Source organism: Papaver somniferum, unplaced genomic scaffold (genome assembly GCF_003573695.1).
Source record: "Papaver somniferum cultivar HN1 unplaced genomic scaffold, ASM357369v1 unplaced-scaffold_84, whole genome shotgun sequence".
Taxonomy (NCBI): domain Eukaryota; kingdom Viridiplantae; phylum Streptophyta; class Magnoliopsida; order Ranunculales; family Papaveraceae; genus Papaver; species Papaver somniferum.
In genome coordinates, this window is record NW_020651415.1 from 1,681,914 (window position 1) to 1,695,042 (window position 13,129).

The following is a 13,129-nucleotide window of genomic DNA, read 5'->3' on the forward strand; positions in this document are numbered from 1 at the left end:
TTTCTGGCAGTACTGTGTATTGGGATCAATGTCTGTACCTCTTACCATTTCTGGGTATTACACTGGCCAATTCAGTACAAACTAAAAATAATAATGTTCTGTAAATCACTTATCATTTTCTAAGTATCGGTGTCAGAATTGAATCTCCAATTCTTGAAGAGAAGAAGGTATAGTCTTATAGAGTGTTCACTAAAATAGAAATTAGAAAAGAAGAAGATAACCGAAAAAGATATTGTATACTCTAGAAAGAAATGGAGTGGGGTAATTGTTATCGAGGGTCTAGTTCAGTAACTGAAACTTCGTTCCTGCTCCATGTCGCCGCTTCACTGTTGCCTATCGTACGACCAGCAAAAAACGCAGGTGCTAAAGGTAAAGCGGGATTGGTTGCCGAGTAGCTGTTGAGCATTTGGACAACTATGGGCATTGTGGGTCTATCTGCAACATTTTCTTGAACACATAATAATGCAACATGGATGCATCTATACACTTCATTTTTAGAACATGCGTCTTTCAAAGTTGGATCTAATGTTTCTATAGCAGATCCGTTGTTCCAATGTTTCCATACCTGCATTAAATTGGTTTGTCCTCCGTTTTATTGTCCATTGCATAAACAAAAGTCGATTGGACGCAAAAAAGACTTATTGATACTCACATAGCTTAAAAGGTCCTGAGCTACATCTGATTGATGAAAACTGCTGTTCTTCAGCCCACAAAGAATCTCTAAAACTAAGACACCAAAACTAAAAACGTCCGATCTCACTGAGAGATGACCATGCATTATATACTCTGGAGCCATGTAACCACTGAAAATCCCAACACCCGAAGATATAGGAATTAGGAACATCAAAATCTGTTTTGATATAGTTATGAACAATTAGATGGTCAAAAGTTTGAAGTTATACTTACTACGTTCCAACTATTCTGCTTGTACGCTCTTGAGTTTGGTCAAGCACAAAAAGCCTAGCCATGCCGAAATCTGAAATTTTAGGATTCATGTCCTTGTCTAATAATATATTGCTGGCTTTGAGATCCCGATGGATGATTTTAAGCCGAGACTCCTCATGGAGATAGAGAAGACCTCTTGCTACCCCTCCTATTATCTTGTATCGTCTTTCCCAATCCAGTTGTTTACGTTTAATTGGATCTACACATTTATCCGACCAGAAACACAAACTTTTAGACCACCATTTTAATCTATAGCATCTGCATGTAACTCCTACTATTTTATTTGATACAATAAGAATAACAGACAAACCAAATAAGAATCGGTCCAGGCTTGCATTTGGCATGAATTCATAGATGAGCAGTTTTTCTTCACCAGCTAAGCTGAAACCAACAAGCTGCACAAGATTTCTGTGTTGAAGTTTAGCTACCAATGTAACTTCATTCTTGAACTCTTGGCCACCTTGACCGGAATATTTCGACAGTCTCTTAACAGCTATATCTCGCCCGTCAGAAAGTGTACCCTGAGGACATTAAACGTTAAGAAAAGAAGTGGAAACTGGCTTAGCGCGTTTGGATACAATTCTGCTTCTGGCTTCTCCAGAAGTAGAAGTCAGAAGTCCAGATATTTTGCTTCATAAAAAGTCGACTTTTCTGATTTTAGAAGTCGTTCTGAAATTCTATACCAAACTGACTTCTTATTTTTTGACTTCTAGAAGTCAAAAAGCTACTTCTGTATGAGTATCCAAACGCGCTATAAGCCATACTAAAGATTTATGAACAATCACCTGTTCGTAGTTTAATTCTAAGTTTCAATCTGCAAGTGTTTTAAAGGTTTTCGTACCTTATAGACAGAGCCAAATCCGCCTTCTCCAAGTTTATTAGCTTCAGAGAAACTGTATGTTGCAGCACTTACTGTACTGAAGTCGAACTGTAAAGATTCATTCATTGGAGTCTTATTATCCACATCTTCAGGACCGCCAAAGTTCTTTTTCTGTGACTGTTTTCTCCTGATAAAGAAGAACCCTATGGCAATGGCAGAAAGTACTGCGATAACTGAAGGAACAACTATACTGATAGTAAGTTTTGATGACTTATTCCTATTTTCTGCAAAAAAAAAATAAAAATAAAATAATCAGCATGAAATCATTACTCGTAATTAGTTTTGCTGTAGATTTGTTTTGTGCAGAACAAAGGAGTACTACTTACCATTTGGTACGGTTGTATTCGTTGACGACGGAGGTATAGTAGATGATAAAGGTGGTGATGGTGGAGGAGTGATAATAGGAGATTCAAAGAAAGGATCGTCTAATTCATATCTTAAATCACAACTAGGTCTAATAACTCTTGCACCACTTTTCCCATGACAACAATTTTGTAATTCAGATATAGCTCCACGGAGACATCGATTACAACTTCCTGATGGTATATCTGGACTACACTCTACTAATCCATATATTTTCTGAAAACTATTAATACTTTTATTTCCAGTAGCAAAATTAGTAGAAAAACTAGACGCAGCTCGTCCTGCTAAATCATCCATTAAATCACCTAAAACTTGGTTATACTGATTAGGATTAGAAACATCACCAGAATACCAAAGATAACCTCCTGGAGATTCTTGCATAATATTAAAGTAATACTCATTTGAGTACCTTAGCATACATTTATCATACCAAATAATTGCCTTTTTAGAGTTTGGACATCTACCCGTTTTGTTGAAATCTTGAGTAGCAAAATTAATACAACTTTGACACTCATCTTGTTGAATATCACCTCTACACTGTAAAGACCCGTAAACAGTATTCGGGGTTTGGCCATCGGTGGCGTTATAGTATCTACTTTTGATGCTTGAAGGAAAAAGAAGGTTGAGGTTAGTATGAAATGTACTGCCTCTAGTGTAATTATCTCCGTAACAATACTGATAAACGAAATCTGGGTGTGGCTGTGCAATTGTGTATTGTATGGTGATCAATAAATTAGAAAGAAGAAACAAGTAGATGAAGAAGATCGAATGATCGGATACAACGTACATGATTAAACAAAAAACTAAATTATTATTCTCAGATAATTATGAACATCATGAGCATATCATCATTTGTCCCCATGCCCTCTTCAAAAAACGCCCCCATCAAAAAATTTCTCTTTAATTAGCTTGAAATATCGGAAGATCAAGCAACTGATACCAGTTCTTATGGTTATGGACGAATGGGATAGTTGACTTAGTAATGTTCACAAGGAATTGCACTGCCGGCCTGGCTCGGTCACATGAGTTATTTTAATGATTCAAATATCTTCTGAATGGTCATCTGTCAACACTGCTGGGGCTACCTAAATTGCTATCAACCAATAGTCAGCTCAAGGATTTTCGCCATCATCGAGGATAAGCTTATGTATACAAATAATAGTAGGAGCGACCATTGCTTGGCCATATGTCATTTTTTGAATTTGACAATTTCTTTGATACGTAGTTCGCACCAGCAGATGTTGAAAATTGAGAACTTAGTACAGGAGTGAATTGAAGAAATTCTTCCATTGACAAAGGATCGAACAAATTATTTTTGTCAAGGAGATTCCGTCCAAGTGAGTTTTTTATTTATTTGAGATTCGATAAAGGATAGTTGTCTCATAACTCATTTTATACTTAATCTAACGTTCGCTGACTACGAGTACTGTATTCTTTCTGGGTCTTATTGGACTTCCTGAAGGATTTCCTGGAAAAAGTCTCGAATGGAGATCTGACCTGCAGGAAAACAATCTTTCTAGAATTTGGATGTATCTGGGAAAATGAGCACCTGCTTTTTCTCACTCAAGGTTTTGCTCGAGATAATTCCTCGCTAAGTTTATCATTTCATTTTCTTTTTAGCAATGGACAGTTGCTTTACTTTATAAAATGAATGAATTTGAGAGTGAGAGTTTTCCTCATGGTCCATTAATCTATCGGAGTTATAGACATGCTAGAATTTTTCGCAATGGACAGTTCTAGCATTTCCTCATCGTACCCGATTGGAGAATATAGACATGCTAGAATTTTTGTCTAGGTTTACGTTTTCTTGAGGACAGCCCAAATCATTCATTTGCCGTCTTTTGATGTATTGCTTTAGATGCTGCACTTTATTTTCGGTACCGCTGAATATGCTTCCAAATGCGGGTAAAACACACCTCGCGGGAATCCTTGCATGAAATATTTCATAAGTGAATGGTAACTTCTATGCTTCTTCTAACTTCACCCGTCCTACTCTTCGTGAATTGTTTATCAAGATTCTCATATCACCAATTCGTTCAGCACCATGTGGTTTATATTCCCTCCATCAGGTTGTCTCGCTTCATTCTCATACCTCGCTTCGTCTTCCTGTCTTGCCCTTCTTTCCTCCTCTCTCCTTTCTGCCTCTCTCCATGTTTCTTCTATTTCTCTTCGCAAACTTCTTTCCTCAGTGTTCCCTCGGTGGGGTCGTCTTCTTCGCCCTCTTCTTTTCTCATCATCAACTGTATTGAGTACATTGTCCCTTATGCGTAAATGTCTCCTTCTCGAAGAGCTCTTACTTGTCCTTGAGTCAGAATCACCAGTTCTTTTTCGTGAATCATTGTTTGAGATTTCTTCGTTGAGCATACGATTTTCCTTCACTAAGTCTGCATTTTGTCTTGCGAGTCTTATTGGCTTCTCCACCAAATCTCTCTCCCTCTGCTGACGAATTCTTTCTCTTAATTGTTCCATTGTCATGTTCTCTTCATAAACATTCTCCTCCATTCCTTCGTGAACCTGCTCTCCGTCTTCTGCGGTATCAGTATCAGTTGTATGGACCGATTCTTCTAGGTAATCCTTTTTGCTGGGGTTAACGTTCTGTTGTTGAGTTACACCACGCCTTTCTACTGCAGCCGAAGTTTCTCCTATCTCCATTCTTCCTCCTCGTCTTTCTTCCACACGTTTACTTCTTCTTGATGTTATTACGTATTTAGCTCTGTTTGCCACTCTCACCATCCGAAAGCTTTAGATGATATCTTCTGACTGAACTTCAATTTTCAGTACTGTACCGAGCTACCCAGCTCACTGATTTTCCTATGAAACTTCAACTGATGATGAATACTATAATCAAATTTGCTATGATCTTTTGAAATAAACTCCTCTTTTCTAAGTGATGAAAACCATAATAGAGTTCCCAAAAGGTTTTGTTATATTTCTAGATCTCGAAACTAAGTATAAGTAAAACTCTTAGAATTCATGAAATCAAGATGAACACTAGAGAGAGATGACTTATCAGCAAATCATACGATGAAAATTCAAAACTAAACTTCTTTTGAAATCTCAGGTGAGAGTAAACTCTCAAAACCCAACTCCATGTTTCTAGGCGCTAAAATGTAACTGCATGAAATCCTACGGCACACCCAAATGAATTATAACTCAAGTTCTAAGACATGATCCTAAGATTAGAATCAAAACTATTATTATTATTATCGGAAGGATGATGATTACAAAGGACAATCACAAACCCTAACTTAATCTCTCTCACCACTCTCTTACAATAAGATCTCACTGGTTATCACAAACTCAACCCCTTTTGCAATGTCCTGACGTTCCTATTTATAGGCAAACAGTGAAGTGGAGTACAATTCATGTTTACTTCTAGTCACACAATTCACATGTTTCCCTTTTTACTTCGCCAATCCTATAATCGATAAAGTTATTCCCTCTCTTTCGCCGACAACCCCGATGACTTGTCGGTACAGCTGTCCTAGTTTCTTGTCTAACAATTTATCTTTGTCTATAACCGTGTTACTTTACTCGAGCATTCTTTCCTCGCTGAACTAGACGAATCATTCATCTTCGCTAAGTCTTCCTTTGTATCGTCGCTTTTACTCGTGGGTTATCTTCTTGATATTACTTCGTAGTCGCTTCTTCGCATATCCAATTTTCAGTAAAGTTTTTCTAACAACTGATTGACCTCTCATTAAATGCTTTGTCTTCAGATCTGGTGATACTACCTTCTGACGAGGTTCATTCGTTGAATTCGTCCTGTCTCAGCTCTACACGTGGCGAATAGGTTTTCTTTACCTACACTAACAGTAAATAAAAGTGGGATCATTATAAATATCCTCCATTTTTATTGACCTTGCACAAATATTTCTGAAAGGTAGAAAATAATTTTTTTGGAATCAACTTGTATAAAGTTGCATCCACTTCTGAAAGTAATTTGTGCTAGTTGCTTGAAGGTAGGGGTATTTTTAAAAATTGTACAAGGATATAGTTTAAGAGACGAATTTTGAGGGGTATTTAAATAATGTTTCATAAATAAAATGAGTTTCCCAACAGCCTTTGCGTCCATGGTGAAGAAGAGCGCTTCAAGGTAATCATGCTTGCGCCACCTTCTCTTCCGTAGCTTAACTATTTTCTGCGCCCATGTCCATACGAGGAGACCAACTCCCAAAATGCAACAGGCTCCAAAGAATACTTGGAGTATTATACCATATGATTCGATATAAAAATCTGGCAGCATAGCTTGTAATATAGACAAATAACTGAAGGTGATACATCCGATTGAAATGCACATCAACACAACAAGAAATCGAACTTGATTGATAGCATAAACCCACACGCGACCAAGGTTATCATAGTCAGAGACGCGAGAAGTGCAACTCCATTAATAACTTGGCTGGATATGTATACTACATACTTGCTACTACAATCATCTAGTACATATATTTATTTTCAAAATGTTATAAACAAGCACAACCAATCGAAGTATGGAACACAAACAAGAAACACCATAGGAAACAATAGCCCATTGTAACCACCCGGAGTGAACATCTCCGGAGCCCATCAAAACTTATTTATTCTAGCTTTTGATAAAATTAGTCATGCACACACATTGTCTGTAACCCGAAACAGGACTCTGTTTTAATACAATAACGGATGGACGTGGGACCAACTACCATAATAAATATATCCATTAAGACGTAAAGCAAAGTAACCAACGGTAAATAAAATGAGTTCTGCTGCAGCCTTTGCATCCATACTGAAGACGAACGCTTCAAGGTAATTAAGATAACTAATAAACTCAATATGCTGGTACCACATTCTCTTTCTTAGCTTAAGTATTTCCCTTATTAAAGTCCAAATGAAGAGCCCAGCTCCCAAAATGCAGCCGACTCCAAAGAATACTTGGAGTGTTATAAAAGTACGTCGTTGTTCAACATAATAAAAAGGCAGCATAGCGTCTAATATAGACATGTAACTGAAGGAGATGCATGTGATTGAAATGCACATCAACATAACAAGAAACCGGACTTGGTTGATAGTTGTTTCGATCATAAACCCACATGCGACCAAAGCTATAATAGTCAGAGATGCAAGAAGCGCAACTCCATTAGTAACCATGTAAATCACGTAGTTGTTCGGAAATGTATAAGCTAGTATAGGGTATCCAGCATATCGTATTAAATAAGGGAAAAACTCATCTGTGCTGGTGCTGCTATTCAAACTGTTGTTGTAGTTCAAAATAGCATCAGTAAATCCGAAATCCTCCAGAATTAAGCCTTTTTCCATCATATCCGCATAGCCGCCACTGGATATATTGATTAAATCTTTCACAAATTCTTTAATGTTAAAATATCCTCCTCTATTGTCAGAAATTAGGCCATCTCGCACGTTGATATCCATGTACTCTTCCAAACCACCGGACACATAGGAGCCATACATTGCTCCAAGATAATAAGCAAAAGTAACGGGGTCAGTATTTGAGTTAAGTCTAGAATCATCTTGCCAAACCCCACCTGGTGGGCTCATTGCAGCTTGAAAGGCGATTCCTGCTATCAATGTTGCCACCACCATTAACGCATTAACCCTCTTTCTAAGCCCTTCATGCTCATCTCCATTTTTAGACAAAGTCTTACTCTTATGCTTGTCGAGGCGTACGTGGAAATCATAAAACCCAAATTTTAAATCACTTTTTTTAGCTTCCGATAACATATTCAAGGCTTTGAGGCCTTTCTTGTTTGTGATATTTATATCAATTGTTACATATCTATTAAGCAGTAAATAATCCGTAATCTGCATGCAAAACAGAATTAAGTCAATCAATATCCCAATGCTCTATGTCATAATGATAAGTGGATCAGACGAGAACATATTTTATTAGGGAATCAAATAATTAGAAGTTAAGGTGCATACCCTCAGATTCCCCATTTCCACAGCAAGGTGCAAGATTGTGTTGCCATCGTTGTCTGTGGAGTTGATAGATACAAAATTTGGGTATGGAGGTTGTGCACGCACCAAGTAATCTGTCAATATCTCAAGAGTTTTCACATTAGTGTTACTTTTAACGCAACAATGTAGTATGGTCTCACCATTTTGATCGTTCTTTAGGTGAATTGCTTCGGGTAGTCCTTCTTCGATTAGTGCTTTCATGATCTCCACTCGATTCTTCATAGCTGCTAGATGTAGAGGTGTTCTTCCATCTTCATCTTGAACGATACAAGCGCCAGGTTTGGCCTTGAGCAACATTTTCACCATCGGAAGACTTGTTCTCACGGAAGCTAGGTGCAGTGGAGTAAATCCATTTGAGTCTTGTTTCAATGCAAGATGAGGTTTCTTGGATAGGATTTTTGTTGCAAAATTGATGTCACCAGACATAACTGCTATGTGTAAGGGACTTCTACAGAAACTTGTATATGTATCATCTAGGTTACTAAGTCGCGAGTCTTTTCCGCTGGAGAACATCTTTTCAACTTGTTTCCACATTTTCCTCCCTCTATTTTCTCTGATTAGTATAATGTGCGAGTCCTAAGTTACTGTGCGAGTCTTAAATATAGTGGATATTACAGGAGGAGGGAAGCTTTAGAATCTGTCCAAATGAGGTATTCTCACAATGCTCCTCCCTGAGCAGCTTTCATATCGGAATGATATTCTTTAATACAGCCAGTTCGATAAAATAAGGAAAAAGATTATTCTTCCTTTGCAATGCAACCACACACAAGCTTTAAACACTTGCATGAAAAGAGTGTAACACGTTTATAATCAAACTAAAATAATTATTTATGTATTTAAATTGTGTAAAAATATCTTTTTAAAAAAATACGTATATTTTCCAAGTCTTCTTCGATGCCAAAAGAATTAATAAACTAAGTTTTGATGCTTTTAGGTTCCATTTATTTTTTTATTATATACAAAAGCTAGCATTTTTTCTATATACAATAACTAGTGTGCTCATATAATCCAGTCTTCAGTTATTGATCATCCACTGGTGACCTTAATTAATTGTAACAATGGCTGGTAGTTTTGTACTGTATCGGTGTCAAATGTGATAAAAATCGCTTTTGGCGATACCTAACATTTCCATCTTGCGGGGGTCCCATTAACCCCAGCTGTCTGAACAAAAGATAAAACACTTCCATCATGCTATACTGCTTAAAAATTTATATTTTAGGGAATTAACAGTATTTAGAATTATCACATGATCGGCTGATTTTTCTTACTCCGGTTTTGAGAACGGCTATAGAGATCTTCCAAGTCAAGGTTGGCTACAGTTGTGGAGTATATAGAGATCTATTTGGAATGCTGTACTTATGTTTCTCACTTGTGGGGGTAAGATGCTGATTTCTTGGGCAGTTCTTATACATGTATTTGTGGCAGACACAGTTTGCAAGATATGCAACAAGGAAAAGGAAAAGGCAGAGCATCTACTTTTCCAGTGTGCACTAGAAGGCATGTGTGGTTATATTTGATCAAAGGCCGCCCTTTAAAATATCTTGGAGTATGAATGAAGCAATAGTACAGAAATTTTAATCTTGGACGAATCATCCTTTATTTATCAGGTAGGGACGCTCGCTCTGCTATATGCAACCATTTGGTCATCGTGGAAAGAGAAGAATGCTACAATGCTGGAGTCTTCCTCACAAAAGAAACATCGAATGGGGATGTAATATAAAGCTAGCATCGTGTGTCTAGCGTCCTATATGTTCAATTGGGATGCTAACAGTTGATCTAGTTTTCCATTTAGATATCACAAAATTGGTCACTAATCTAATAATGATAATTTTTGGACGAAAAAGACACATAAAATTTGATATTGTTTAAAGGTACGAGAATGTAAAAATAGCCATGATGTATCCATCTTCAAATATTTATTTTTATTTTTAATTTACATGATGATGCATCCAGTTTCACCCTCACTATTTTTTAAGTTTAAACCAGGATGAATCCATATTCATTCTTGCTATTTTTTTGTGTCTATTTCACTCATACTAATTTTTACTTGTCTATTGGAACCATGTTTTAAAAATATTTGGACAATTAATCCAATTTCCATTGGATATTGGCTTCTTGAACTATTAATTACGATGGGGTTTTCGGTAGTTCATAAATGTGATTGGCAGCGACCGGTTTCTTCTTTCTTTTCTTCTTTCTTCGTTTCTCTAATTCTACAAGACACAACCGAATCTCTTCGGTGTTAATTTCTCAGATTAAAAAGTCTTCCGCTTTAGCCTTAGCAGACCAACTCGGTACCCGATTTAAAGTTGTGAATATGAGAACCTTGAACAGCCCAACGTACGGATGATATAGTGTGCTACTTATGTTCCTCAAAAACACTATCAATTTTTCATTTTAGCCTAAAAATTAGTAAAACTGAAAAGATAATAATAAATTTTCTCCATACAAGGGAGTATTTAATTTTTTTCAATCCATATTCACAAACTTTAAAGTTCTTTCTCTTAGCTTACGATTTTCTGTTCTTCAACATCATTATCACCAAACAAAACTAATTTTCATGTTCTTATAATTACACATTAATTAATAATCTGAAAATCCCTAAAATAGGATCCAAAAAAGGTAACCATAAAGCTAGTGTATAACAAGACTAATGAAAAACCAACGAAAAACATTGTCGAAATTGCAAATATGACCACAACCATAGAATCTTTGTCCCAAAGTGCCCAAACACATATCGCATCACGGATATTAATTCCGAAAAGGTGCCTCTTTCGTAGCTTAACCACCTTAGATATCAAACTCCAAATGTAAAAACAAAATCCGCAGATGCAGCAGACTGCAGTGTATGAACAAAATACCAAGAATTCTAACCTTTCTGTATAAAATCCTGGCAGCAAAGTTACTATAAGACAAACATAGCTGTGGCTGACAGATAGGATTGAAATGCACATCAACATTCCAAGAAATCTTGCCTGAGTAGGAGACGTATCGCTTATAAACCCACATGTGGCCAATAAAATTATACACAGAGATACGAAAAACGCAACACCGCTGCTAGTCATGTAAATCATGTACATAGCTGGGTGTGAATAAGCCATTATGGGATATCCAGCGTACCGCATTATATAAGGGAAAAAATTACCACCATTGCTTTCACTATCACTACTACTGTAGTTGGAAACAACTTTAGTAGAGTTGAAATCTCTTAATATTAATCCCTTGGTCATCATGTATAAATCTGAAGGCGATTCCTCCCACCAAATAGTAGACATTAGATCATAGACAAAAATTCTAGCATGATCTAGAGCAGTAGCTTTATTTTTTGTACTATTCGGGGCAACAAAACTAATACCAGAATAACGTTTCTCCTTTTCTACCCAATAACTACCATTATTAGGACTTACCCCATCCCTTTTGCAGCCTTCTTGTAAGTAAGAATCCAAACTACATGTGATCGTAGATCCATACATTCGATTAAGGTAGTAAGTAAAGGTAATAGGGTCTTTACCGGAGTCAACTTTTGAATCATCTTGCCAAACCCCTCCTGGCGGGTTCATTGCAGCTTGAAAAGCAATTCCTGCTATTAATGTAGCCACCACCATTGCTGTGTTTGTCCTCTCTTTTAGCTTTTTATGTTTGATATCACCATCTTTGGAATTAGTTTTATGCTCATGCTTCACTGCACGCTGTTCAAGACTGTTATCATAAAATCCAATCTCCAATTCATCCCTTTGGGCTGGTGATAACATACTCAAAGCTTTGAGGTTATTATTGTTTACGGCATTTGTGTCAATTCTTATATTGTTGTTGTTCAATAAATAATCAACAATCTGCAAACACAATTAAGTCGAACAAAGTTAAGATACACTTGTCACAGCATACGGTTATATTTTTCCAGGAATCATAACTAAAGAATTACAAATGTGCATACTTACCTTCCTATTCCCCGTTTCTGCAGCCAGGTGCAAGATTGTGTTGCCGTCATTGTCCCTGGAGTTGACTGATATATGATTCAGATCGGACGGTTGTGCAAGAACCAATTTCTTTATTACCAGTCCAAGGGTACTGATATTAGTATTAATTTTAACACAAAAGTGAAGAATAGTCTCATTTTGATCATTCTTTAGGTGAATCGCTTCTGGGCATTCTTCCATTAGTACTTTCATGTTCCTAACTCGATCTTGCATAGCTGCTAGGTGTAGCGGCGTTCGTCCATGTTGATCTTGAACTATACAGGCATCAATTCCTCTATTACCCCTTAACAACAGTTGCACCATCTTGATACTGAATCTTGCTGAAGCAAGATGAAGTGGAGTAAATCCATTCAAGTCTTGTTTCAAAGCAAGATCAGGTCTCAAAGATAGGATTTGTTTAGCAAATTTAATGTCACCCCTCATAGCTGCTATGTGCAACGGAGTTCTACAAAAACTTGTAAATACTTCATCTAGATTATCAAGGCGTGAATCATTATAAGAGAATACCTTTTGGCAGTAAACAAGAAGTTCCTTTGACATCCCTAATAGCCTCTCCATTTTCAGCTTCTTTTTCTCTCTAATGAATTGGCAAACTGTTTATCTTTTTTTTTTTTTTGGTCAATGGAACAAAGAATTTTATAGATAGATGAAGGATATATATCTAACGAAAGACTGACAATTAATGAAATTGTGTGGCGGTAGTTCAAACGATTTTTCTTGGTAAATTTCAGCCATAAGTCAGGGTTCAACCATATTCTTTGAATGCAAACCAATAATGCACTGATCTGACTCGGCTGATTCATAAGTCAGAGGTACCCTGTGTACTATTTGAATGTTATTGTTTTTTCCCGATCTGAGTACAGGGACCGTTCATCAGGTGAAATACGAACTGCATTAGAGGAACTGCACCAAAAGAGGACCTACCTCTTTGTTATGAGACTAGTTTTGGCCCGGCATGGCCGTATGGCTGGTCATAAGTCAAGGTTAAAAGTCAGGTTTTCTTGTAAAG

General features: G+C 36.9%; 3 protein-coding genes across 3 annotated transcripts; all 3 read right to left on the reverse strand.

The window, feature by feature from the left end:
• Positions 1–217: 217 nt before the first annotated feature.
• Positions 218–3,153, reverse strand: LOC113345834 (putative receptor-like protein kinase At4g00960). The gene is made up of 6 exons (XM_026589500.1): positions 2,152–3,153; positions 1,787–2,049; positions 1,256–1,466; positions 907–1,144; positions 653–803; positions 218–565 (listed from the first exon to the last, which is right to left on the reverse strand). The coding sequence occupies exons 1-6, from the start codon at positions 2,975–2,977 to the stop codon at positions 269–271; spliced, it is 1,986 nt and encodes a 661-aa protein (XP_026445285.1). The 5' UTR covers positions 2,978–3,153; the 3' UTR covers positions 218–268.
• Positions 3,154–6,539: 3,386 nt separating this feature from the next.
• On the reverse strand, positions 6,540–8,706 carry LOC113345838. Its single transcript, XM_026589504.1, has 2 exons — positions 8,108–8,706; positions 6,540–7,987 (listed from the first exon to the last, which is right to left on the reverse strand). The coding sequence occupies exons 1-2, from the start codon at positions 8,675–8,677 to the stop codon at positions 6,836–6,838; spliced, it is 1,722 nt and encodes a 573-aa protein (XP_026445289.1). The 5' UTR covers positions 8,678–8,706; the 3' UTR covers positions 6,540–6,835.
• A 1,916-nt stretch (positions 8,707–10,622) lies between these two features.
• On the reverse strand, positions 10,623–12,729 carry LOC113345821. The gene is made up of 2 exons (XM_026589490.1): positions 12,082–12,729; positions 10,623–11,976 (listed from the first exon to the last, which is right to left on the reverse strand). Exons 1-2 carry the CDS (start codon positions 12,676–12,678, stop codon positions 10,723–10,725), a joined length of 1,851 nt encoding a protein of 616 aa, XP_026445275.1. The 5' UTR covers positions 12,679–12,729; the 3' UTR covers positions 10,623–10,722.
• Positions 12,730–13,129: the final 400 nt, after the last annotated feature.

What these genes read in the sequence shown, in the direction of transcription:
- LOC113345834 (XM_026589500.1), bottom strand. Translation starts at nt 2,977, where the DNA reads ATGTACGTTGTATCCGATCATTCGATCTTCTTCATCTACTTGTTTCTT. An exon ending in GATTTGGCTCTGTCTATAAG is followed by an intron (nt 1,467 to 1,786) that starts GTACGAAAACCT and finishes TAATGTCCTCAG; the next exon opens with GGTACACTTTCTGACGGGCG. An exon ending in AGCAGAATAGTTGGAACGTA is followed by an intron (nt 804 to 906) that starts GTAAGTATAACT and finishes TGGGATTTTCAG; the next exon opens with TGGTTACATGGCTCCAGAGT.
- LOC113345838 (XM_026589504.1), bottom strand. Translation starts at nt 8,677, where the DNA reads ATGTGGAAACAAGTTGAAAAGATGTTCTCCAGCGGAAAAGACTCGCGA. An exon ending in TGGAAATGGGGAATCTGAGG is followed by an intron (nt 7,988 to 8,107) that starts GTATGCACCTTA and finishes TTTTGCATGCAG; the next exon opens with ATTACGGATTATTTACTGCT.
- LOC113345821 (XM_026589490.1), bottom strand. Translation starts at nt 12,678, where the DNA reads ATGGAGAGGCTATTAGGGATGTCAAAGGAACTTCTTGTTTACTGCCAA. An exon ending in CAGAAACGGGGAATAGGAAG is followed by an intron (nt 11,977 to 12,081) that starts GTAAGTATGCAC and finishes TTGTGTTTGCAG; the next exon opens with ATTGTTGATTATTTATTGAA.